Here is a 26831-nt window from a genome sequence, read left to right as displayed (position 1 = left end):
TTGAGCTTATTAGAGAGACCCTGTTTCAAAAACAAAAATGCTGGGACTGGTGCTGCACGCCTTTAGTGGGAGGGGGTAGCTGAATACCTGAGCCTGAGGCCACCATGGTCTACAGAGTGAGTTCCAGGACTACCAGGGCTGCACAGAGAAACCCTGTCTAGAAAAGCAGAAAGGCACGGGAGTGGGGTGGATTCTAATACTTTTGTGAGGGTCCTTTTTTATGACTGTAAAGTTGATCGTGTTTTGTGGTCTTAGTTTTTATTAGCCTTGAGATAATGATCATGTGTTTGAATTGATAGCTTGTGGTTGAGATGGGTTATGGTCATGGGAGTATGCAGGATATGTAAGGTATCTCTGCCAACTCAAGTGATCTTGACCTCATTAGTTAGCACCATATTCAGACTTTGTGCATTTAACTGACGTAAGTTAATTGGTTTGGTGTTGAGAAATGATATATGCTGTGACCTGTGTCTACATATATAGTTTCACTCTAAACAGTTTAAAGAATTAACCTTTCCTGCCTGAATTATTCCTCTTGTCTACTGTTCCTTGTCTATACTAATAATTTTTTTTCTTGTTTCTTCTAGATTACAGTACCTACAGCCAAGCTGCAGCCCAGCAGGGGTAAGTCAGCCTTCTGCAACAGTACTTTGTCCACATTTAATGTTTTAGAGTATGAGGCCTTTTGTAACTATAAAGGATATAGTCGCACAGTCAGATGTTCTGTATTCAATTCTCGTGTTTAATTCTTTTTGCAGCTACAGTGCTTACACCGCCCAGCCAACTCAAGGATATGCACAGACCACCCAGGTAATCCCAAAGACAAGGATGTGTAGTTATATTTTCAATAAAGATGTTTCAGTTTAGCTAGGCTATAGTGGCACATGCCTTTAATCTCAGCACTCTGAAAGCCAATCTCTGAGTTCGAGGCCAGCCTGGTCTACAGAGTGAGTTCCAGGACAGCCAGGGCTACACAGAGAAACCCTATCTCAAAAAAGACAGCAACAACAACAAAAAGATGTTTTCGTTGACCACTAAAACAGTAGCTAGCAGATATTTTTTAAAAATTATATGCAAGTAACTAGTAGTGGTATTATCTAATCTTTAAAAACTCGGTAACTTTAATCTTTTACAATGAGGGTTTGTTGTAAATGAAACCATTTTAAAACTGAAAATAGGCTTTTTTTAACTTCTAGGCTCAAAATAAGCATTTCACTGTAGTCTTGGTCTCGTCTATATTTTATTATGCTTAATTTAGTCATCGTTGCAGTTCTTCAGAGGAAGATCATCTTTTGACCTTTTGTAGATGAGAAAATTATATATATATATAGTTATTATATAACTTGCGAGTAGTCGCACATTGACTACTGGAGTCGGCTTTTAAAATTACTATTCCTCGGCTTTTGCCAATATGTAAGTCTGTGTAAAAACCTAGGCCAGGGGCAAGAGAAATAGCTCCTTGAGGGAAAAGAGCTTGGCCACCCAGCCTGAGTTTGATTCCCCCAACTTCCACATACGAGGGAGAGAACCAAATTCTAAATTGTTTTCTGACCTTCGCATATACACCGTGCATGATATGTGCATATGCAGCCTTCCACCAGTCAAATTAAGTAATTAAATACTTCTCAGCTGGAGTTCAGTGGTAGATTGTGTACCAGCACTGCAGAAATATTTGGGGGAGTGGTATAGGATTGACCAGGAGGTAGGAGACTATTTCATTGGTAGAATGTGTGATATGCTGACTTCAGCCACCAACACTTGAAAATGCCAAAGGTAACAGATTTTAGAAAGTATATATTGTTTATATTTTCAAGAATTAATTATCTCAGCTGGGCATGTAGCACAAGCCTTTAATCCCAACATGGGGAGGCAAAGGCAGGTGGACCAGCCTGGTTTACATAGCAAGTTCCAGGACAAAAACAGTAAAACTGTCTTTAAAAAAAATACCTCTAATTCCGGAATAATCTGCTAAGAAGTTGATATTAACTGCCATGGAAACATTTGGAAGTCATGTTTCACATTTAATTGATCTTTCAAATAAGTTTATAAAATAACATTAGTATCTGGGAAAAAAACAAGTTATTCCTTATCTGGTTTTAGGTATTGATGTCTAAGTTTAAAATCAGTAATTTTGATAAACTAACATTCATAAAAACTGTTCTGGTTCAATTTCTTGAAATAGGGTTAAGAGCTTTTATTTTCATATTATGTTGAAAATCTGGCTCTCAAATATGGCAGGATGCTTTCTGATCCTTCATTATCTTTCTTGATGTTCATTTTGTGCTGTCAGTTACATACCTGTGCCTGTATTGCTCTTGAGAGCATTTTGCTAAGCTCAGTTAACTGAGACTTTGTCATTTTTTGTTTGTTTGTTTGTTTGTTTTGGGTTTTTCAAGACAGGGTTTCTCTGTAACAGCCCTGGCTGTCCTGGAACTAGCTCTTGTAGACCAGGCTGGCCTCGAACTCACAGAGATTATCTACCTGTGCCTCTTGAGTGCTGGGATTAAAGGCGTACTCCACCATCACTCAGTACCTAATTATTTATTTCTAGATTTACTAAAACATGATTGTATACCATTTACTTATTTTTGTATTTTCAAGACAAGGTCTATCTGTTTAACAGTCCTGGCTATCCTGGAACTTTGTAGACCAAGCTGATTTCAAACTTGAGATCTGCCTGGCTCTGAACACTCAGAATTTTTAAGATTTGTCTTACTTTTATAATATTTTTTTTTCAGAAAGCAGTATTTTCTACTTGTTTCTCCAGTTTATGAACTAATAAATCAGTTTGTATTTTTGCTAAAATACAAAATTCTCTTACAAAGCTACATGCTTTTCTTTGGAGCAGGCGTATGGGCAACAAAGCTATGGAACCTATGGACAGCCTACTGATGTCAGCTATACCCAGGCTCAGAGCACTGCCACCTACGGGCAGACTGCATATGCGACTTCTTATGGACAGCCTCCCACTGGTAAGGCCAGCCTTAAAGAGACTTGGTGATGATGTCAAGGGTATTTGCTGAAATGCCTATTTTTTTAGGTATATATTCTGGTTCATGTGTTGACATCTGGGGATCTTTTATTTTAGGAAGTGTTTTTTTTTTCCTTGCCCTTAAATTCTCCTTGAGGGCTGTATTTCAATAGAGTGTGGGTGGAATAAGTTCCAAAAGAAATTAAAACTTTATATCCTGTATAATATACAACAAAATGGGACTACTGTGAAAGATTGTGCTAATCCTTAGGATTTAGCCTTCTTAAACTGAGCTGCTTAAAAATCGAAATGGTTGTTGGGCATGGTGGTACACGCCTTTAATCCCAGCACTTGGGAGGCAGAGGCAGGTGGATCTCTGTGAGTTCGAAGCCAGCCTGGTCTACAGAGTGAGTTCCAGGACAGCTAGGGCTATTACACAGAGAAACCCTGTCTCAAGGAAAAACAAAATGGTTTTCACATCTGTTTGCTTCATCTGATAGTGTACCCTCTACTTTTTGTTTTGTGCTTTCCACAGTAGAAGGGACCAGTACAGGTTTGACTATCCTGCTCATTCTTGCATGGGAAATGCTTTCCATCTTGTCTAACCCTGTAATGTTAACCCTTAGGTGTTTCATTTGTTTAAACCCAGACTTTCTAACATCACACAAAAGGTGCTAATGAAAAAAGCTGCTTCAGGTGCCATTTGCAGATCCATGCCCTTCTATTATTGGGGGAAGGTTTTATACTATTGAACTTAACTTTGGTCAAGCCTTTGTTAAAGTCATTTGCCTTCCCAAAGATATTACTCCGACTGATTTTCCCTGCTCCCTGAAAGCTAGATTGCATGATTAGATTTATTTAAGGAACAGACTACCACCCTGCATGTACATGTTTGTCCGTTGTATAGCACAGGCACATTTTATTTTCTGTTTTAAGTGTTACAAATTATTTTAATCCGTTTTCTGTTAAAAGTGTTATGAATTTTTTTTTAAAGACATAGTGTGTTTTAAACATAAAATAAGATTCTAGGACACTAATAAAAGAAAGCTGGTCTAAGAGTCATTATATGGTATATATGAAAAGTGACCATATTTTTGCTTTGGCATATTTTGCTTTGTGATACAATGTTGGAGATATAAAGACTTTATCTTCCAACTATTTAAACTCTGAATTAAAGGGGAAATATGTGGCATTTAGTTCACTGTCGTGGATTTCATGGGAAGAATTTGCTAACTATCTTTAACTACTGTCTTTGGATGGAAGTGTGTATCTAACCTAGTGCAGGTGTGATGAGAACTGAAACTAAAGCTGTAGATTTGAGAACATGATTTAGGTTTAGCCTTTTCTATCCCTAAGCCATTTAACAGGGTTGTAACAAAGTGATTTTAAGCATAATAGAAAGTCTAGTCCTGATTGTGAGCCCAGAAACTATAGAGCACTGTAAGCAGAAAGTGGTAGCTTTAGTGAGCCAGGCAGGCTATTTCATGGTAAGTGATTCTAAGTTACCTCTCATACTTCACTTACTCCTGCCAACTGCTTTTAGGCTATAAGAACCAGTGGGTAGGAAGCTGAATCCAGGCATATTTTTCTGAACCCCATGTTGCCTTTACACATAAAAGTCAGTAAATAACTATCTAAGGGAATGCATAGAAATACACTGTTCTCTTCTAGGATTCTAAATGAAGCTCCAGAAGAAAGGTACTATATATTTGCATCTCACTTACATGATTCAAACAATTCTTAAGCTATGGGGTTTTTTTTCTGCTGTTCAGTGTAAACAAAATTTTGTACAATGTTTCTTACCACCTTTTTCACTGACAAAATCACACAGATGTGCTGTTAGTGTCTTGTCATTTTATGGATTTTTGTTTATTTTGCTTGGGTGTTTATATAGGTACTACAGATTAATTAAAAGATTACTTATTGGGGGCTGGAGAGATGGCTTAGCGGTTAAGAGCATTGCCTGCTCTTCCAAGGGTCCTGAGTTCAATTCCCAGCAACCACATGGTGGCTCACAACCATCTGAAATGAGGTCTGGTGCCCTCTTCTGGCCTTCAGGCATACACGCAGAAAGAATATTGTATACATAATAAATAAATAAATAAATAAATATTTTTAAAAAAGATTACTTATTAACCTGGTATCTAGTACTAATATAACATTGCTATTTTATTTATTGCCATTTCTTAATAGCAATATTATACAGGCTCTTACTCTGCAGATCTGAGACATAAGTTACTGTCTTGATCAGTCTGGTTTTTGTTGAACTTTTGTGGGTCTTACTCTCATGTAAGGAGAAATCGTATAAAGAGTAATTGGATAGGTGGACTTCTGTTGTAGTTTAAATGAGTACAGTGTATGGTTAACTTTAGAACTTTGCTAAGAACTCTAAAATACATAGGACTGTAGTTAGATTTTCTTTGGACCACCAGCTCCCAGATAATGACATGAAAACTTCTTATTAATTATAAAAGCTTAGTCTTGCCTTAGGTTTGTTCCCAAGTAGTTCTTAAAACTTAACCCGTTTGTTAATCTACATTCTACCACATAGCTTGTTAACCTCTGCTTAGTGCTGTTCGTCCCACTTCTGTGTCTGACTGCCAAATCCTACTTCTCCCCAGAGTTCCTATCTCTTCCTGCATATCCCGCCTATCCTTCCCTGCCTAACTGTTGGCCGTTTGGCTCTTGATTAAACTAATCAGAATGTTCCTAGGCAGGCAAGATAAAATAGTGGCAACATCTTCACAGTGTACAAAAGGATTATCCCCACGACACAGGGCTCAGTGGTACTGTGCTTCCCTAGCATATGTGTGAAGCTCTGGGTTCTTTCTATTCCTCTTACTACAAAAGAAAGCAGTGCCATTTCAGGTGATCTCAAAAGTGTTCGGGGCTCTTTTATAAAATATATTTTAAGCTGGGCGGTGGTGGCGCACGCCTTTAATCCCAGCACTTGGGAGGCAGAGGCAGGCGGATCTCTGTGAGTTCGAGACCAGTCTGGTCTACAAGAGCTAGTTCCAGGACAGGCTCCAAAACCACAGAGAAACCCTGTCTCGAAAAAAACCAGAAAAAAAAAAGAAGTTAAAAATATATATATATTTTAGTGGCTTTTACCAGTTTAGACAGGAAACTACTGTCTTTGTATATAATTTAGAGGGTTTTTTTTTAAGATGTTTAAGAAGAAAGGATTTCATGCTACAAAAAAAATGATACTGTTAGATTAAAAGAGTTGAATCAGATGGTGGTGCCACCTTTAATTAATTTAATCCCAGTACTTGGAAAACAAGAGACAGGCTCCTGTCTGAGTTCAAGGACAGCCTGGGCTACATAGTGAGACCCTGCTTCAAAGAAATAAAAGTAAGTTGAAGCTGGTCATGGTTGTTTATGTCTGTAATCCCAGAAGTCTGTCAGTTGAGGTAGAAAAGAAAGGATTACAGTAAGCAAGCATGGACAGTTTAATGATACTACCTCAGTTTTTGGTGTTGTCTTTGTTTTTGTAGGTTGGTTTGGTTTGGTTTTTGGATACTCTCTTGGCTAGTCCTAAATATAAAGTAAATTAAGTAGTCTTAGTTAAAGATTTTTTTTTAAGTGTTAAAACTCTTGTTTTTGTTTTCTTGGGGGGGTGTTTGTTTGGGGTTTTTTTGAGGGTTTGTTTGGTTTTTTTTTTCCTATGTTCTCCTTTGTAGGCCAGGCTGGTTTGGTATTTGTGATCCCGCAATGTTGGTCACAAAAATCATTTTGTTTTTAAATTTTTATTTATTTATTATGTATGCAATATTCTTTTTTTTTTTTTTTTTTTTTTTTTTTTTTTTTTGGTTTTTCGAGACAGGGTTTCTCTGTGGCTTTGGAGCCTGTCCTGGAACTAGCTCTTGTAGACCAGGCTGGTCTCGAACTCACAGAGATCCGCCTGCCTCTGCCTCCCGAGTGCTGGGATTAAAGGCGTGCGCCACCACCGCCCGGCATGTATGCAATATTCTATCTGTGTATATGTCTGCAGGCCAGAAGAGGGCACCAGACCTCATTACAGATGGTTGTGAGCCACCATGTGATTGCGGGGAATTGAACTCAGGACCTTTGGAAGAGCAGGCAGTGCTCTTAACCTCTGAGCCATCTCTCCAGCTCCCACACAGAAATCATTTTTAACATTAGTAAAAATGGGGTTTCTTTTTTGTTTTTTGTTGTTGTTATTTTGTTTTGTTTTTTGTTGTTTTTTTTTTTTTTTTTCGAGGCAGGGTTTCTCTGTAGCTTTGGTGCCTGTCCCAGAACTAGCTCTTGTAGACCAGGCTGATCTCGAACTCACAGAGATCCGCCTGCCTCTGCCTCCCAAGTGCTGGGATTAAAGGCGTGCGCCACCACCGCCCGGCTGCGGTTTCTTTTTGAGTTTTGTTTTGGGTTTGTTTTTTGTGTGTGTGTGTGGTGGTTGTTGTTGTTGGGGTTTTTGTTTTGTTTTGGGTTTTCAAGACAGGGTTTCTTTATAGCTTTGGGACCTGTTCTGGAACTAGCTCTTGTAGACCAGGCTGGCCTTGAACTCATAGAGATCTACCTGCCTCTGCCTACTGAGTGCTGGGATTAAAGGCATGCGCCACCACCGCCTGGCAGAATAGGGTTCTTTAGATGAGAATCCTGGCATCTGGACTGAGCTTTTAAAGTGCATCATTTACTGGAGCCTGATGATTATGAAGAAAACAAAGATCCAGTACCAGGAAAGGTTGTGATACTTTAAGCTTATGTAATATACTGCCATTAAAACGGTAGATTTTAGTGCATAATCTAGTACCTGATGACTGTTACGTAGCTATTTTTAAGTGTTATATCATTTGCTTTTTACCTCCTATTCTGGAGCATTTTATTTCTTGTTTTGAGAGGGTTTATCTGTTTCTTTTTTAATTAGTTGAGAAACTTGTTCAGGAAATCTAGTAAGATGGGTCTATAATCAGAGAAATAAAAACAGCACTGTCTTCTGTCAAGTTCATTTTCATGGGGGTAGAAAGAAGCCTGTTCTCCATGGCAACGGGTTTTTATAGAGTATTCTGTCTTGAGGTAGGAAATGTAGCATAGTTGGTAGAGTGCTTGCCTAACATTCATGGATCCCTGTGTTCCCCAGCACCAATAAACTAGGTATGTTGTGTCTGTAGTCCCGAGGCCGGAGACTTGGGATTGGGGGGTTTAGAAGGATATCTTCTCGAAGAACAGCCTAGGCTGCATGAGACCCCATATTAAAACACCACCAACAAAAAAGCACACTTTACCTCTCTTGTAGATAACAGTTTGAAAAGAGATGAAATAATACATTTCTAAAACAACAACAAAAAAACCAGCTAAAGAGATTGTTCAGCATTTATGAGCACTGGCTGCTCTTCAAGAGGACCAGGGTTCAATTTTCCGACACACTTGCACAGACAGGCATGTAGGCAAAACACATACATGCATGAATGAATGGGTTTCTAAAAAACAGTACCTAAGACTTTAAAATTTTTGGGTCAGTGAGATAGCTCAGTGGATAAGGGCACTTGCCACCAATCCTGATGACCAGAATCCATGTAGTGGAAGGAGAGAACCAACTCCCAAGATTTGTCTTTTGCTTCCACACGTGTCGTGGTGAGCTCCCATGTGCACACACTTAATTTTAAAAAAAATGGATGTAATAAAAACAGTAATTTAAACACTCCTTTCTTGCTACTCTTCCTGCAAGGAGAACATAGGGATTCAATTTTTGATGCTTTAAAGTAGGCAGTATATGAGTTGTTTGGGTAGCACTCTTGACTAAAAGGACCTGGAGTCTGATTCTTGAGTCTGATCCAATTCTCTTGTTGTAGGTTATACCACTCCAACTGCCCCCCAGGCCTACAGCCAGCCTGTCCAAGGATATGGCACTGGTGCTTATGACACCACCACTGCTACAGTCACCACAACCCAGGCCTCTTATGCAGCTCAGTCTGCATATGGCACCCAGCCTGCCTACCCAGCCTATGGCCAGCAGCCAGCAGCCACTGCACCTACAAGGTAAGGCAATAGTTGCGTATTCCTCTGATATGTCAGCTTTGGATATGAAGGAAAGAGTAACTCTGTATACTTAGGCTGTCCATGACTTAGTTCCCTCTGATGGCTCTTTACATACCCTGGGTATTGACTGTTCTCACAGTCTTTACAGCAGTCAGGGTGCTGGAGCACAGCAGACAGGTATTCTGGTAAAGAAATGGTACTGTCTGGGGACCAAAAATGAGGACTGTCAGTTGCCTGGTTTCAGAACTTACTTTAGGGGAAGGAGGAGACTGTTTTACTTTTCTAAACACAAGAAAAGTGAGTATGTTTTCCCACATTGTTTAACTACCAATAGGATTATACTTTTGATACTTACCTTTGGTTTATTTACCCTGTAAATTGGTAACTCCTTTTCCTTTAGGAAATAGTGCAGTAGTTGATAGGATGGGTGGGTTACATGTGAGTCAGAAGTAGTATATGATCCAGTTATCAGTAAAGGATATTTCCCTGTCTAGAAAGAATTATTGCCTCCGTTGAAGCATAATTTCTTCCATATGGTGTAGTGATTTGGACCGAAAGTCATAGACAAATAAATTCATGGGTACCCAGCTATGTGGTAAATATTAAGAGTCCAATAAAGTTCATACTCCATAGCTGGTTGGTAGATAAGTGGTGTATATTATTACTTAACAGAAGATTTCAGGTCTTTGCTTTAGACAATGCACTTAGGTGGCTTCTGCATACAGTCTTGAAGGAACACTGAATTCTGATTTGAATGAAGACTTTTTAGGGAATAAACAAGAGATCAACTTGTAACCTAGACTTTTTATCTGCTGTAGAGGTAAGACATTAGCTCTGGCAAACACTCGTGAAATTACTTCTAAAATGCACAGTGAGTAATCAGAGCCACTCGTAGTTGATATCCAATAGACAGCCTGTACAGTAGTTATATATTTAACCAGCTGGTCCCTAGAAGGTCCCATTGCAATTGACTTAGGTATTACAGAATTTTATCAGATATGCAACGTCCCATGTGATGCTCTCATGCAGTGGTTTGTATAGCCAAGCCACAATGGAATATACTACTTGTGTATTAGTTGGGTTTTGATAGATCATCGTTTTGTGTCCCACCCCCAAGCTAAGTCTTCTGAGCTGGCTACCTTTAAGAATAGCTAGCTGTCTCTTGATCAACAGTCATTATCCCTTTCTCACTGGAAAGAGGAACCTTATAATTTTACAACCCATTTCATCTCAATGAAGAAACTAGTACTTTTGCATCTTCCCTGGTCCACCTGCTGATTTGGGCTCTGCTTGAGATAGCTACTGCCTCAGTGTAAACTACTGGGGCCTTGAGGAATTGGGGGTCCTGAGTTAGTTAATCTGAGCATGGGATGGGAGGTGCATCCCTGTCTTGTAGAGACTGCTGTGGAAGGTTAAGTGAGTTTACAGCAGCCCAAATTAGAAAGTGTCTTTTCTGATCTGTTTCTAGTAAATAAGTGGCTCAAACCCACAGATACTCAAAATGTATGATGCTGTGACCTTACAAATTAAACTTCAGTTTACATTGTTCAAATTTCTTATCTTCAGAAGTTCACTTTAAAAAAGAAAAGTGTTTTCTTCTTTCCTCCCTCCATTACTTACTCAATATAACATGATGAAAGTCCCTAAGTAACTACTAATACGACAAATGGAATGAAGTCCAGCCGGGTGTAGTGGCGCACACCTTTAATCCCAGCACTTGGGAGCAGAGGCAGGTGGATCTCTTGAGTTCCAGGACAACCTGGTCTACACAGAGAAACCTGTATTGAAAAACAAATAGTCCCCCACCCCCAAAAGGTACAAAACAAATGAAGTACACTGTTCACTTCCCTTAGTGTTCTCTTCCAGCAAATACTGATGGACTGATAGTGGGTTTATTTTCTTTTTTCAAGCTTGGTCTTTATGTTTCCTATTGCTCACAGAACTGTAGGGTTCTTAACCCGGGGCTTGGGGTCATTGAAACTAAGTCTGACTATTTTATTTCTCCTTTTAGACCACAGGATGGTAACAAGCCCGCTGAGACTAGTCAACCTCAATCTAGCACAGGGGGTTATAACCAGCCCAGCCTAGGATATGGACAGAGTAACTACAGTTATCCCCAGGTACCTGGGAGCTACCCCATGCAGCCAGTCACCGCACCTCCATCCTATCCTCCTACCAGGTCAGTCTCTCCTTTATGGCAAGTAAATAACATAACAAGACAGGTATTTCTTTTCAGGTTGTTAACCACCTAGCATTGGCTTCCTTAGGTAAGATTTGTTTTCTGACTCTCTGATAATTCTTGACTGCATAATAGTTAATATTCATACCTCAGTTTTGGGTTCCTATAGTGGTGTCTGGGATCTATCTTAATAACTATTCTCTAAATACTGACCAAAAACTTATTTTTGCTCTTGCAATTTACTTAGAAGTGTGAGAAACAGAAATGTTTGAAACGATCTTCATAGAACCACAGAAACTGTCTTCTCAAATACAGTCACCATGAGTAAAGTAGGGACAAGCCTTGCCTCCCCACTACCCATTGCAGTGCTGGGGAGAGAATCCAGGGTCTTGTTCATTGCTGGGCAGGTGTTCTACCTTTGAACTACTCCAGCTCAAACTCTGTTATCCTTCATATTCTGTATTAAATTAACTACTGTAGCTACACTGTCCAATTTTGGTTTCTTTAAAATAAGGAAAACTTGAAGTTTTCTGACCTATGTCTCATTTGAAGTAAGCGTCCGATGAATTGGTAGAATTGAGTCTTTAAAAGTTAATTTGCTAAAATAGTTCCTGATCATCTATTTCATAGGTTAACATTGAATACAACAAGGACCAGAAGTGGGCAGGTTTTCTTGTTATTAAGATTTGTTTGTTTATTATGTATACAGTGTTCTGCCCTAAGAGGGCACCAGATTTCGTTACATACAGATGGTGTAAGCCACCATGTGGTTTGCTGGGAATTGAACTCAGGACCTCTGGAAGAGCAACCAGTTCTCTGAACCTCTGAGCCATCTCTCCAGTCGGTCCAATGGGCAGGGTTTATAACTCTTTTTGGAAAGGAGGCCCATACCTGTCAACGTTAAAAACAGTTGCTCTGGAAAGTTGAACTGGTGTGCTTAGATGTGCATTTTAACAGCTGTGGAAAGGTGTAACAAATGCACATATTTACGCTTCATTGAGCATTGGGTTTTTTGTTTCTTTTTTTCTTTCTAGACAGCATTTCTGTTGCCTTGGCTTTTCAGGAATTTGCTCTGTAGATCAGGCTGGCCTCAAACTCAGATCTGCCTGTCTCTCCAGTGCTAGAATTAAAGGTATATCATCACTAAGTCTGGCTTTGGAGAGGCTTTTAAGGGTTTGGTTTGGGGTTAGGGTGTGTGTGTGTGTGTGTGTGTGTGTGTGTGTTTTGGTTGGTTGGTTTTGGGTTTCTGTGAGTAGCTCTAGCTATCCTGGAATTCGCTCTGTACATCAGGCTGGCCTCGTTCAGAAATCCTCCTGCCTCTGCCTCCCAAGTTCTGGAACAGGTTTGTGCCCCTACTGCCCAGCTAAGTTTTGTTTTATTTTTAATAGTATGTATAGATACATAGATTACTTGCTGGGTAGTTTCACAGAGACTTTGATACAACATCTTTGATACAACAACCCTAAGGTTTATTCCTAGACTTCTAAGGATGTTTAAAAGATTGAAACTATAACAAAGCAGTTTTGAGTCTGAAGGAAAAACTGGCATTTTAGGAGTGGCATACACACATGTTCACACTGTACCATAAAACCGTGACTCAGAACATCATAGTCACCACTCAGCTTATTAGATGACTGGAGTAGAAAACTCTTGCCTAGTGTATGAGGCCCTAGTTTGGAGCCTTGGTGCTACAAAAAGAAAGGAAGGCGTTCTTGGAACCAAATGCCTCACTTGAGTCTTTGTCCTTACTTTCAGTGTCATTTTTCACTGCATTAGTTGTTTCTAAGGGCACATATACAAAATATTCTGCCCATCTGAACTCCTGGATTTGCCTTAAATGTAGTTCAAAATAAATAGTGTTTTAAATGGGAGCTCTAATCTGCAGCTCAGAACATACATGAGTTGTTTTAATTTTCTCTCTTCCATTTAAAGCTTTGTTATTATAAATACAAAAAAATGTTGCCTTGGCCAGATACAGTGAAGCATACCAGCACTCATGAAGTTAAGGCAGAAACGTTGTGTGTAGGTGGAAGAATAGCCTGGGCTACGCATATCGTGAGACTCATGACAATGAAAAAAGTAACTATTAGGATACCCATAAATGTCTTGTATTTGGAGTCTTGGGGAAAATAACATGCCTTTTTTTTTTCCTTTCTGAAAATTTTTTTTTCTTTCTTTCAGCTACTCCTCTTCACAGCCAACTAGTTACGATCAGAGCAGTTACTCTCAGCAGAACACCTATGGGCAACCGAGCAGCTATGGACAGCAGAGTAGCTATGGTCAACAAAGCAGCTATGGGCAGCAGCCTCCCACTAGTTACCCCCCTCAGACTGGATCCTACAGCCAGGCTCCAAGTCAATATAGCCAACAGAGCAGCAGCTACGGGCAGCAGAGTGAGTTGCTAAGAGAGAGAAATAAATATGCGTGTTTGTGCTTGGAGTTTCTGAAAATGGGGGCTGTTTGTTACCACTGTTTGCTTCTGGGGTCAGGGGTATGAGTATGAGGCATGACATCCTGGAGAATAGTCTGGGTGCCCCAGTAGGATTCAGTCAGCAGGGTGGGCTGTCTCAGCGAGTAGGGCTGGCATTCTTTAGGACCTGCCCCAAATCATTAAGAGTGGAAAGGTAGCTGTAGAGGGCTACTGGGGTTTCTGATAGCCAAGTAAAATCTGTGTATTTTGATTTTTGTGTGAATCCCTAAAGCAGAGGAACAGAGTCCTTACTGTAGGTCGGAGGAATTTTTAAAACTTTAGGATATGAGTGGGGTGGAACTGATTGTTTTGTTTTGTTTTCTTTTCTGCTGGGGTTTAAGCCTAGGATCTTAAAAACAAGTTCTACCATGGAGTCCCTGTGCTTATACTTATATTTGGAGAAGTAACTAAAACCTAAAAGTATCTCTATTAACTATTTGATTTCTGCCTCACTTGTTGCTTTTTTTGGCCTTGTTTTTATTTTAGGGGACAGGGATTTTCTGTGTAGCCTTGGCTGTCCCTTTTGTTTCATCTCTGCTTTTTTGACTGGAATGACTAAGGGTCCTTGCTATATAACTCAGAGTCCTAGAAAACCCAGCTCTACTTTTGTTTCTGGAGGGTAGTACAAAGAAACTGCTTTTGGAGACCCAAACCTGTGAATGTGCTTTTTTTCCAAGACACCTTTTCCCTTTGGAAGTGTTTATTATAGCCTGGCTGTACAAGAATGTGTTGGCCTTGTTGAGTCAATAGTTCTTTAAGGGAGCCTTCTGGTAGAAGTACTTCCAGTGTAGTACATATACAGTTGCTTACAATTGAGGGGATCATGATTCCAAGAGAGGATGTCAGGCAGTGGTATAAATGTCCGTGACTTACAGATGTGACTCTTTTCCTCAGGTTCATTCCGACAGGACCACCCCAGTAGCATGGGTGTTTATGGGCAGGAGTCTGGAGGATTTTCCGGACCAGGAGAGAACCGGAGCATGAGTGGCCCTGATAACCGGGGCAGGGGAAGAGGGGGATTTGATCGTGGAGGCATGAGCAGAGGTGGGCGGGGAGGAGGACGCGGTGGAATGGGGTAAGAGCAAACCTTTTCTCCTTTTACCTAATTTTGCTTCATCCATAGGATTTTCAATGGGAAGAAGGGACTGAAAGACATAAGAAATTTATTCCACATTTCCATGGGCAATCTGTTGAGGTCAAGCTATCTTTTAAAACATGGAAATGTCATTTAAGTGGCAGTTTGCTTTTTTTTTCTCTGCCAGTAACCTTTGTTGGGTTGGGGTGAACAAATAATGGCTTTGAAACTAGAGCTTTCAGTCCCCTTCATGGTGTTGAGAGGTGAGAACCTCTTTGGGTAATAGATTTGGGATGGAACACACACAACCATCTAACAACCTAGGTTTTAACTAGTGAACTTTGAACGGTTGTCTTAAAATATTTGGTGTATGTACTGCAGAAAAAGGATGCAGCTGTTTTCCAGTGTTTGTACCCAGAATTGTTGAACATGATGAAGACTGGCCCCGTAACTCTTAAACCATGGCCTGAGTTGGAGCACAGAACAATCTAATAACTTTTTTACAGAATAATGTGTATGGGTGTAGCATCGCTCCCTATTGGAGATTTTAAAAGTCTAAATTGGTTTGACCATTGTGATTGATGCCACGATCTGGTTTAGAAAACTGTTTAGATCAGTAACGTGACCCTGCTGCCTCTGCCTTCCCTTCCCTCCCTCCTTCCATCCCTCGTTCCTTTCTGGTGTCTATACTTTGATGAAGGTGAGGTATGATGTTAGTGGTTAACATAATCCAGATTTAGTTACGTGTGTGTTCTGTCCCTATATAAACTAGTAAAAAAGTTATGCAGAATGTTGTAGTGAATATAAATTTGATTGGGGTAACTTCAAAAAAAGCCAGCAATTCTTTTTTATAGAAACAAACTTCAAAATGATGAATTTGACCTATTCACGTACTAGCAAATTTCTATACTGCTGAAAGATAGTTAATGTTTTGTTTAATTCTGCATAACTTTAATAAAGTCTTAAGTGAAATCTTTATTGGAAAAAGCTATTTCATAACATGCAAATTTTTATGAATAATTTGACAAAGTAAAAATTGATCTTCTGATTTGGATATCATTCCATTATAAAGGTTTCACATCTTTATGGATGTTTTAAAATAGACATAGACACTTGAAATTACTATCATCACGTCTCAAATCACCTAGAATTCTTAGTATTTTTCAATTGCAAAAGCAATTTGAAGTTTATTCATCTTAATACTCCAGAAGTAATGATTCTACTGACTCTGTTAGACTACTATTAGAGGGGCCCATCTTTCTGGATATGAGAAGTCTCTCCTGGAGCCATAGAAGAGACCATGGCCTACCCCATAGGTTTTTAACAGACTGTGAAGCAGTCTGTTGGATCCTGTGAGGACAGGACACGGGGCAGTTCCCTTTCCCTTTTTTTATTGTGGTGTGGTGATGGTTTTCAGTGTCTGCTCCAGGTAAGGCGCTCAATGTTGTTAACATGCCCTTTTTCATTGCCTCAGTATTTTGATATTTTCATTGGCTGTTAAACGTGGAAACTTTTTAACATGCTTTGTCGCATTTATATGCTACAGGTTACAAAGTGAGAGCCTTGTATACACTTCAATACTTAAAAAGTACCCGTACTCAGTACTCAGCCGGCAGCATAATGAAAAGTGGGACTAGACACGGTGTCCATATGGAGAGGAAAAATATACATAGAATATTTTAAACAAAATGTATTCATTGTATAAATGGAATCCTTCTGTAACTTTGGTAACTGCATACTTGTTGTTTGGTAATGAACCAGAGGAGGTATAATACTCTAGAATTGTGTAACATTAAAGTGTAAACTTTGTGTTTGAAGAGAGAGAACATTTTATGGTGTGTACTTTTAAAAGAGAAGCAAAGCTGCATGCAACAGCTTGAAATTAATTGTATATTTAGGTATTAAAGGTGCAATACTGGTTAAGAAAACGTCAGGTCTTCCCACTGGGGAGCTACCTTTTTTAATTTTAGAAAATGCTGCCTTCTCCTCTCCCCAAAAAACCCGACAACTCATCTTCCCTCTCCTCTCTGTATTATAGTGTATATTTCTTAACTGGTATGTCTATAAAGTTGCACCCCCAGTCCGCTGAGCCTTGGTATTTGTTGTAAATTCTCCTTTCACAGTAACTGTTGAATCCATTAGGGCCCTGGACTGTATGGCTTTATGCTGAAGATTGGCTGGATGCGTCCTCTGATGTGTGTTGTAGACATTTAATGTGGTTGTCTCCTGCTCTATTATACTATTACTTGTTAGGAAGCCTAGGGCCTCATTTGGCTCTCCCTTGGGAGAGGTTGAGGGTGCACCTTTATGAACGTGGAAAGGTTCATCACAGCAATTGTCTCCGCCTTCACAGATCTATACCAAGCTCCCTGGTGTTTCAGCTGATGGGGTGGGTGTTTGGGTCTAGGGTTTTTTTTTTCCTTCCTTAATTTGCCAAGTATTGCACTATTAATACCAGCCCCTGACATGAAAGAAATCAGCCACACTGGTGTGTCCAATCAAACAAGCAAGGTTGTATATTAAGGAAATTTGAGCAAGCTGCCCTGAAGAAAGGCATAGTGACAAGATGAGAGAGATGCATTGTTTGGAGATGTGTTTAGCCAGTGCCCTTCTTCCCCACGAGCCCCCGCAAGGCTCAGAGCGGTACTGGCTTTTAAAGGGAAAGGCCTTCATTTCTTCGTTTATCCCCCCAGCAGCGCTGGAGAGCGAGGTGGCTTCAATAAGCCTGGTGGTAAGTTTTTGAGTATTACCATGGATAGTGTTTAAAAAAAAATACAGTCAGTTTTTAGAAAACTATAATTTTTACTAGTTTCATAAGTGGTTTAAAAATGATCTGTACAAAAGAGACTAATGGGTACTGCCGGCATTGTCTTAGGGGTTATAAGGTTAACCTATGGTTACAAAACAAAGGGTAACTTGAAGTATTGAGCAACTGCTTCTATAATATGGGGGAGAGTACAGCTTTAATTTGGTTTATGTGGAGGAAAGGTTTTGGCTTTAATTTAACACTAATTTGGCACATAAAGCATTAAGAGTGTATTTGGTTAATGGTTTAGAAACAAACGAGCAAAGGAAAAAGAAACCCTAGCAAACTTCACAAACGCTAAAGGGGCACTGCTCCATTTTAGCAGTGCGGGTCATTTTGAATTAATGAGTCCCCCATCAAATGGTGGTGTAGTAGATAGCTGTGTGTGTTTGTAAGATTTGTAGCTTGCAAGGCTTGCACTAATAATATCTTATATGATCTTTTCCTGGTTGGCAGGACCCATGGATGAAGGACCAGATCTTGATCTAGGTAACTTGGAATTCTTGAACTTTGTGCTGTTTTGAGTAAATGCCATAGAAATAAGAGTTCAGCAACCTTGCCAAAAAAAAAAGGGGGGGGGGACAGAGAGAGAGAATTCAGTAGCCTTATAGACTGATGCCATTCTTGGCAAAGACAGACAACTTGGGGCTTCCTTTTACAATTGTTTTAAAGTAACCAAAACTTTCCATCTTACTGTCAGTATGATTGGTAGTTCTCTTGCTTTTGTTATGAATATTGTTTGATAATAATGTTCAGTTGCTTAAGAAGTCCCTATTCTTAGCTCCTGATGGGGTGAGTTTGAAAAAAGAGAATTAGCAGTTTGAGGTCAGCTTATCTCTCCCCACTATTAATACAGACAGTAATTCTACTTTATCTTATTTTCTCTGGAAGGCCTTCCTATAGATCCTGATGAAGATTCTGACAACAGTGCAATTTATGTGCAAGGTTTAAATGACAATGTGACCCTGGATGATCTGGCAGACTTCTTTAAGCAATGTGGGGTTGTCAAGGTAAATGGCTAGTGATCAAGTGATCCAGCAGAAATTGAGCCAACAAGACATGTTTGAAATAGCAAAACCATGCCAAGAATTGTTGATGAAGTTCCCTGACTCTTTTGTCGATAGATATGGACCTTGTAGTTTACTCCTTAAAACACTGTGTGGTGTAAGACCCTGTGTTAAGGCCTGAGAGCTATAGCCCAGTGATGGAACACTTGCCTGATGTACATAATATAATGCACAAGGCCCTTAAGGCTACAAAAATAAATAGCTTCTTCTCCTGTTAGCTTGGTTTCTGTTGGAGGGGGGATGTTGTTATTGTTATCGTCTTCTCTCCCCCCCCCCAACAAGTTCTCTCTTATTACAGGATAGCCTGATCTTTCTGCCTCCACCTTCCAAGTGCCAGGTTTACAGTCTGGTACTACCGCACCAACTTTAGCCAGTTTTTATAGATGAAAAATGCTAAGCAACTGTTGATTCTTTTATTAAATCTGCTGTTTTGTTGTTTGTTTTTTAATTTAAAGATAAACTTGTCATTTTCTGTTAAGGAAAAAAAATAAACATAGGTTTTTCTTAATATTCCCTGAATAGTTAATTACTTGGAGACATGGTTTCAAATTATTAATTGTTCAAATGCTTATACAAACACTAGGAATAAACTGTGTAATACCTAGAGGCATTTAAATGCTTACAGATTTATTTTTCAAGAAGAATTGGAGGTTTGCTAGGATGTCTGAGTTCAAGGCAAGTCTGGAGTGCTCAGAAAAACCCAGTCGCAGAGGGAATTTAACAACAACAAAAACAAACAATTAGAATTTTATGAATTTTGATTTTGTTTTAAGGCAGAGTCTCACTATGAAGCTCCAGCTGGCCTGGAACTCACAGAGTGCCACATGCTTCTCCCTTCCTAGTATTGGGATTAAAGGTGTGTACCACACACCTGATTTAGATATATACTCTAATTACTTGGCCTATAACAATTGAGTTCATCCTTAGACTTAAATTTTATTTTCATCTCTAAAATATGTAGTTTCAATAATGTTTTATTTCACATTCCTATTAAGCAGCCAAATTCTGAAAATATAATACACTAGTAAATTAGGGCAAGTGTGGTGATCCCTCTTGGGGTGTGTGTTCCCGTCCCCACCCCCATACACACACAACAGGGTCTCTCTGTAACAGCCCTGGCAATCCTGGAACTTACTCTTCTTGAAGAGTAGGCAGGCTGGCCTCAAACTCACAGAGATCAGTCTGCTTCTGCCTCCTGAGTGCTGGGATTAAATGTGTGAGCCAGCGCTGCCTAGCTATGGTGACATACCTTTAATCCCAGCTCTCTGGAGGCAAAGACAGGTAGATTTCTATAAGTTCAAGACCAGCCTATTCTGCATAGTGAGATCCTATCTCAAAAATAACAGCAGCAAAAAGATTGACTTATTATTTTATAAGTGTTTTGTCTGTGTGTGCACTGTGTGCATGTCTGGTATTCTCAGAGGAGAGAAGAAAGGTGATATGTCCCTGGAACTGGAATTACAGTTATGAGCTGCGATGTGGGTGCTGGAAATTGAACCCAACTGTTCTAAAAAAGAGCAGCCAGTGCTCTTAACTAATAAACCAACTCTAGCCATGTATAGATTGAGTGCTAATCCTTGTCTGTTGGAAGTACCTTCTTTCAGCCTTTATCTTCTTGTTCATGTACTTGTATTCTTTTGGTGACTAGAAGTTCTTTATAGGTTGCTTTGATTTTCGTTGACGTTGGTTTGTTTTTGGTTTTTTTGTTTGTTTGTTTGGTTGGTTGGTTGGTTGGTTGGTTTTTCAAGACAAGGCTTCTGTGTCTAATAGTCCTAACTGCCCCGGAACTAACTTTTGTAGATCAGGCTGACCTGGAACTCACAGATCCACCTGCCTTTGCCTCCTGAGTGCTGGGAATAAAGGCGTGCTCCACTAACGCCCTGGCGCCATGGCTTGTTTTTTTGTTTTTTGTTTTTTAAAGATGGATGGCATGAAGCTGGCCATGTAAACTAGGCTGATAATCCTGCCTGTTTCTTCCCCAGAGCTAGGATTAAAAGCACATTGCTACCACACCTGGCTGGACTAGAAGTTCTTGGTTTAAATATTGTTAGCTATCAGATCTGCTCTTTGTTGACTTCTTTTCCTTTTTCCTGTTTACGGGCCCTTGTGACATCTATTGAAAGGTTTACCCATATGTAACTATTGGCTGACTGGTGCACTTGGTTGATTTGTCTGACAGCTTTGTTCTGAGTCTCCATAGCCAGGAAAATAGGTTTTTCTGTATTGTCTGTCTTTACAGTTAAGATCCATATGTTTATGTAAATGTGGGCGTATATATACACAATCCACAGAATATCTCTAGAGGTCAGAGGTCAATTTGAGGGTCATGTCTCTCCTTCCCCTTTGTAGGGTGCAGGGATTGGTACATGTGTCAGTTGTCTGATCAGCCCTCTTTGCACAGTTGCTGTCCAGTCTGCAGTACAGGTTTAACCCCATCTATAACATCTCTGAGTGTTTGTCTCTGAATTGCATGCATGTAGATGCGCCCAAGAAGGCTAGAAGAGGGTATTTTTGGTGAAACTGGAGCTACCAGCAGTTGCAAAGTCTGGCATCAGTATTGTAAATTGAACACAGGTCCTTTGCAAGAATACCCCATGTTTTCTATGTCTATGCATACACAGACATTCACCATATGCTGTTATATTTTCTGTTGTCCTATCCACTCTGGGCAAAAGTGAAAGTCCAAATTCTGTGCTTATATTTTATGTTTGAGATGTTGATTATTAGCCAGGTGTGGTGACATGCTTCTAACCCCAGCACTCCAGAGGCAGGGGCCAGGCCAACCTCCGAGTTGAGGCCAGCCATGGCTTCACAGGGAGATCCTGGGGGACAGGGGATCTGTTGATTACTTCTGTTTAGTTTGTTGTATTTAAAAGTGCATCTCAATGTGTATATGGAGATAAAAGGATGACTTGTAAATCAGTGAGTTCTCCACCATGTTAGAGATCAACTCAAGTTGACTTGGCAATACGCACCTTTACCTGCTGAGCCAGCTTGTCAGTCTCTGTGTGGTTGGTTGGTTTTTTAGGACAGGGTTAGCTCTCCTGAAACTCACTCTGTAGACCAGGCTGGCCTTGAACTCAAACTCACAGAGAACCGCCTGCCTCTGCCTCCTGAGTACTGGGATTAAAGGTGTACTCTAGCACCACCCAGCCAACTGTTTGGGGCGGGGCTGTATGGAGACAGACTGATAGATATATGCATGTGTACATGCACATAGAGTTCTAGTATTAATTGGGTTAATAATTAACTCTGGTTAAGTCAGAAACTTGCCATCGGTTTTGTGGGACTGGAGAGATTGCTTAGGAGTCAAGAGCACTGGTTCCTTTTCCAGAGGACCTAGGTTCAGTTCTCAGCACCCACATGACAGCTCACAGTTGTCTGTAACTCCAGTCTCAGGGGGTCCAGCACATAAATAGTATGCTGACATTCACAGGTAGAATGCTCATTCATTTTGGGCTGGGTAGATAGGTGATTTAACAGTTAAAGAGCATTTGCTGTCTTTCCCAAGTCCTAACACTCACAACCCTATGTAACTGCAGTTCCAGGGGATCTGACATCCTCTTCTGGATTCTGTGATTATTTGCGTACATGAGATACACGTGCATACATGCAGGCATTCTGGGCTATAAAATCTTTTTAAAATGACGTTTTGTTTATATGACTTTTGCTATATTCTTTCCTGTGTTTTTTAAAAATGGTATTGATTGCCAGGCAGTGGCCTCTTGGGAGGCCAGCCTGGTCTACAGAGCAGTCCCAGGACTGCCAGGGGTAGACAGAGAAACCCTGTCACAAAACCAAAAAATGGTATTGACTGACACATGTATAATTTTAGGATTTTTGAAACAGTGTCCCACTCCCTGTTGCCCAGTTTTACCTGGAACCAGTGATGATCCTTCTGTCACACCCTTCTGAGTGCTGAGATTATAGGCATGAGCAACTATCCCCAGTTTGCATCATGGCTAAGTAATGAAGAGCACTTGCTGCCTTACCATGTTCAGTTTCCAGCACGCACATGGTGAGCCACAACCATGACTTAAGTTCCAGGGGATCTGACACCCTGTGCTGGCCTCTGAAGGCTCATACATACATACATACATACATACATACTTATTTATTATTTTTTTTTTTGGTTTTTCGAGACAGGGTTTCTCTGTGGTTTTGGAGCCTGTCCTGGAACTAGCTTTGTAGACCAGGCTGGTCTCGAACTCACAGAGATCCGCCTGCCTCTGCCTCCCAAGTGCTGGGATCAAAGGCATGCGCCACCACCGCCTGGCCACCTATAATTCTTTTTTAAGTCTTAATACTGTCAAAGATGGCTCAATGAGATAAAAATGTTTGGTCAGCCAGTGACAGCCCATGCCTTTAATCCCACCAGGGTTACACAGAAAAACCCCGTCTAGAAAAATATCCAGCACCATCCCCCAAAAAAAGACAGAAATGCTTGTCAGCAGTTTATGTGTGTGAATGTTTGGCTTGTTTTGGTACAGGATTAATCTGTGTAGTCCTGGCTGTCCAGGAACTCAGTCTGTAGACCAGGCTGGCCTTGAATTTACAGAGATCAGATCACCTATCTTTGTCTAGGTGCTAGGATTAAAGGAGTACACCGCCCTGTAACTATGAACTTCTTTAAGGCTCGGGTGTTATAGTCACATCCTAATTATTGTTTTATCTGTAGATGAACAAGAGAACTGGGCAACCCATGATCCACATCTACTTGGATAAGGAGACAGGAAAGCCTAAAGGTGATGCCACAGTGTCCTATGAAGATCCGCCAACTGCCAAGGCTGCTGTGGAATGGTTTGATGGTATGATGTGCTCCTTGTTGCTCTGAATTCTGCTCACTCAGGCATATTTAGGAACTTAGAGCAGTTGTGTGTGTGTGTGTGACCTTCCGGGAGAGCATATACTATATTGGAAACGATTAAAATAGAGTCTAGATGCAGAAACCTTTTCTGGACCACAGTATAGGAGGAGGGAGGAATCACTAAGATGGTCTACTACAGAAGTTGCTTATCATGTTCCTCTTCGACTGTTAAAGCACACAGACACTACCCCTGGGTCACAATATCCCTTTAATGTGTGTTTTATTGCAAAGCTGCCTTGCTTAAGCTCACCTAATGTGTACAGACCCTGGGTTCGGTTTCTAACGCCATGAGAGAGACATACACAGGAGGGAAAATGTCTTTGCCCCAATGTACATTGATTGTTTCAACAGCCAGCACCAAGTTCTGATAATTAGGCTAGGGCAGTTGCATCTTTGGGGCGGGGAATCTTCAAGACTGGGTTTCTTAGTGTAGACCAGGCTGGCCTTGAACTCAGATCCTTCTGCCTCACGAGTGCTGAGTTTTATTCCTAGGCCTTTGATGTCTTTTAAATAACATTTTCATTGTGTGGGCAAGCTGGTTTCAAATGTGGCAGTCTCTCTACCATATGCTAGGATTACAAGAGTATGCCACATACCTTGCTTAAATAAATATCTTTAACAGCCTTTGTTCTCTCCATTTTTTTTTCCTGGCTTATCATCTAGTCCAGGCTGGCCAAAACTCCACATGCGGCTATTGATAACTTATGCTTCCTGATCTTCCAGGCCTACTCTGCTTCCAAATACTGAAATTATAAGTATTAGCTAGCTAGCTACCATGCTCAGTCTTATACAGAGCTAGGGATTGAACCCAAACCTTTGTACATGTTAAACAAACCCTACCAACTGTGACATATCTCCAATCATACCAGGAAAGATCCTAGAGATTTGAGAGAGCAGGTTTTTATGCTTCCGGAGGTAGACAAGTTCGATAAGGGGGAATTTGTTGTAAAGTGTCTGCTTGAAGAGAGAAGAGTTGAAATGTGAGGATCACTGATGTTCTATTATCTTTTTCCAGGAAAAGATTTTCAAGGAAGCAAACTTAAAGTTTCTCTTGCCCGAAAGAAGCCTCCGATGAACAGCATGCGGGGTGGCATGCCACCTCGTGAGGGCAGAGGGATGCCACCACCACTTCGTGGAGGTATTAATCGGGCACTTTTAGCTACTTTTCTGTTACTTTTTAAACAGGGTTGGTTTTTTTTCCCCCCAGTAATTTTTGCCCTTGAGAAACTTAATAGAGCAATAAATTAAGAAAAGGGTGTGTAAAGTTGATACTAGACCATTGAGCCAACATTGCATGTTTGTACTATTGTGTTAACTGGCTAAAGGGGGTGGAAGTTCCTTCCAGAGAACCTCTGCTTGGATGTCAGTTTCATTATATGAAAATGCCATAGTTGGAGACTACATGGAATTACACAGAAAGAATAGCATTCATGGCCAGCACTCTGGGCCCGGTGGAAGAATTTCCTGTAGCAAAGTTGGAATGAAGAGGTGACTATTGACTATTGTTGCAGGTCCTGGTGGCCCAGGAGGTCCTGGAGGGCCCATGGGTCGCATGGGAGGCCGTGGAGGAGACAGAGGAGGCTTCCCCCCACGAGGACCACGGGGCTCCCGAGGGAACCCCTCTGGAGGAGGAAATGTCCAGCACCGAGCCGGAGATTGGCAGTGTCCCAATCCGTATGTACCTCCCCCTGCAGACTGAGAGCCTGCTAGTGGTGTCACCCCATTCCCACTCGGGCAGTACTGTTGAGGGTATGGATCTGATTGAGCTGCTGGGGTGCATCGCTGCCTGAGACTTTGTGCAGACCTAGTGTTTCATGCCTGGAATCCCATGATTGTGGATAGAATGGTGTGGCTCTTTCTACTTCCCTCTGTTCTGTTGGTAATTTCTGCTGTGTACAACTTTATGCAGGGGCTGCGGAAACCAGAACTTTGCCTGGAGAACAGAATGCAACCAGTGTAAGGCCCCCAAGCCTGAGGGCTTCCTCCCGCCACCCTTCCCACCTCCGGGTAGGTAGAGGTTTCCTGGAGCCCCTCAGCTTCCTGGTGATTGAGTAGTGTCTGCTCTAGGAGAAGGATTAGCAGATCCACCACTTTGTCCTCAGAGCCTCAGCCTCTACTCTTCTGACTGACTCTCCTGCCACTATTTCTGCCTTAGGTGGTGATCGTGGCCGAGGCGGCCCTGGTGGTATGCGGGGAGGAAGAGGTGGACTTATGGACCGTGGTGGTCCTGGAGGAATGTTCAGAGGTGGCCGAGGTGGAGACAGAGGTGGCTTCCGAGGTGGCCGTGGCATGGACCGAGGTGGCTTTGGTGGAGGAAGACGAGGTGGTCCTGGGGGTCCTCCTGGACCATTGATGGAACAGATGGGAGGAAGAAGAGGCGGACGTGGAGGACCTGGGAAAATGGATAAGTATGTGGTGGGGAGAGCACTGCCCTTGCCAGCCTCTGCTGCAGTGAGTCTCCTGGAGCACCCGGGCTCTCATAGGGCTCTGTCTTTCTTCCTCATTCTAACTAAAGCCTCCCTTTACTTTGCAGAGGCGAGCACCGTCAGGAACGTAGAGACCGGCCCTACTAAAGAGACCTGCAGAGCTGCATTGACGACCAGATTTATTTTTTAAACCAGAAAATGTTTTAAATTTATAATTCCATATTTATAATGTTGGCCACAACATTATGATTATTCCTTGTCTGTACTTTAGTATTTTCACCATTTGTGAAGAAACATTAAAACAAGTTAAATAGTAGTGTGCTGAGTTTTTTTTTTCCTTTTAAAGATGGTTGTTTTAAGACTTAACAGTGGGAACCCCTTGTGAGCATGCTCAGTATCATTGTGGAGAACCAAGAGGGCCTCTAATTGTAACAATGTTCATGGTTGTGATTTTTTTTTTTAAATAAAATTCCAAATGTTTATAAACTGTCATCCTTCTCAGCCTCTGTTAATGCAGTCTCCTGTTTAGTTTTTTCCAGCCCTTACTGGATGGGAACAATTGACTTAGGAATGTTCTTGAAAGGGTGAACCTTTGGAAACCTGTGCCTACAGAGTGAGGTGGAAGGTAGGCTTTACTGCATCGTTTGCACCCCTACTTCTGGAAGACTGAGCCAGCCATCAGTCCTTTAGTCATCCCAACTCCACTTAGCCAAGCCCACAGGATCATTCAGTGTCTTCACTGAGACAATAGACCTAAATCGCTGCGTCCTCTGCAGTGCCAACAGGTCAGTCTTAGTTCCTTTTTGCTGCCCCCTTCCTGACTCAGGGCTTTCACACCCAGCTGATCTCTCACCCTGCCTCTTTCAGTTTTTTGAGACAGGTTTTCCCTGTGTAGACCAGGCTGGCCTTGAACTTGAGATCTGCCCACCTCTGCCTCCTAAGTGCTGGGATTGAAGGTCTGAGCCACCAT

At 41.1% G+C, this 26831-nt stretch overlaps 1 protein-coding gene across 6 annotated transcripts in view; it reads left to right on the top strand.

Moving 5' to 3' along the window:
* Ewsr1 (EWS RNA binding protein 1) overlaps positions 1–26353 on the top strand; it is a 30859-nt gene extending 4506 nt beyond the window's left edge. Inside the window, exons 2-18 of one of the 6 annotated variants that reach the window (XM_075944187.1) lie at positions 588–624; positions 759–810; positions 2849–2972; positions 3507–3524; positions 8785–8971; positions 10983–11150; positions 13332–13543; positions 14515–14695; positions 17392–17426; positions 17958–17990; positions 18393–18511; positions 23247–23376; positions 24451–24573; positions 24947–25109; positions 25345–25442; positions 25591–25843; positions 25969–26353. In XM_075944187.1, coding sequence (XP_075800302.1) covers positions 588–624; positions 759–810; positions 2849–2972; positions 3507–3524; positions 8785–8971; positions 10983–11150; positions 13332–13543; positions 14515–14695; positions 17392–17426; positions 17958–17990; positions 18393–18511; positions 23247–23376; positions 24451–24573; positions 24947–25109; positions 25345–25442; positions 25591–25843; positions 25969–26008 — 1973 coding nt within the window. In that variant the 3' untranslated portion in view covers positions 26009–26353. Of the gene's footprint in view, positions 1–587; positions 625–758; positions 811–2848; positions 2973–3506; positions 3525–8784; positions 8972–10982; positions 11151–13331; positions 13544–14514; positions 14700–16241; positions 17427–17957; positions 17991–18392; positions 18512–23246; positions 23377–24450; positions 24574–24946; positions 25110–25344; positions 25443–25590; positions 25844–25968 lie in introns of those variants that run through there. The other 5 variants (XM_075944186.1, XM_075944189.1, XM_075944188.1 and 2 more) reach the window with 5 other exon arrangements.
* Positions 26354–26831: the final 478 nt, after the last annotated feature.

This window comes from Microtus pennsylvanicus, chromosome 12 (genome assembly GCF_037038515.1).
Source record: "Microtus pennsylvanicus isolate mMicPen1 chromosome 12, mMicPen1.hap1, whole genome shotgun sequence".
Lineage (NCBI taxonomy): Eukaryota > Metazoa > Chordata > Mammalia > Rodentia > Cricetidae > Microtus > Microtus pennsylvanicus.
The sequence above is the reverse complement of the archived record's forward strand: the minus strand, read 5'-3'. Positions and strand labels throughout refer to the sequence as shown.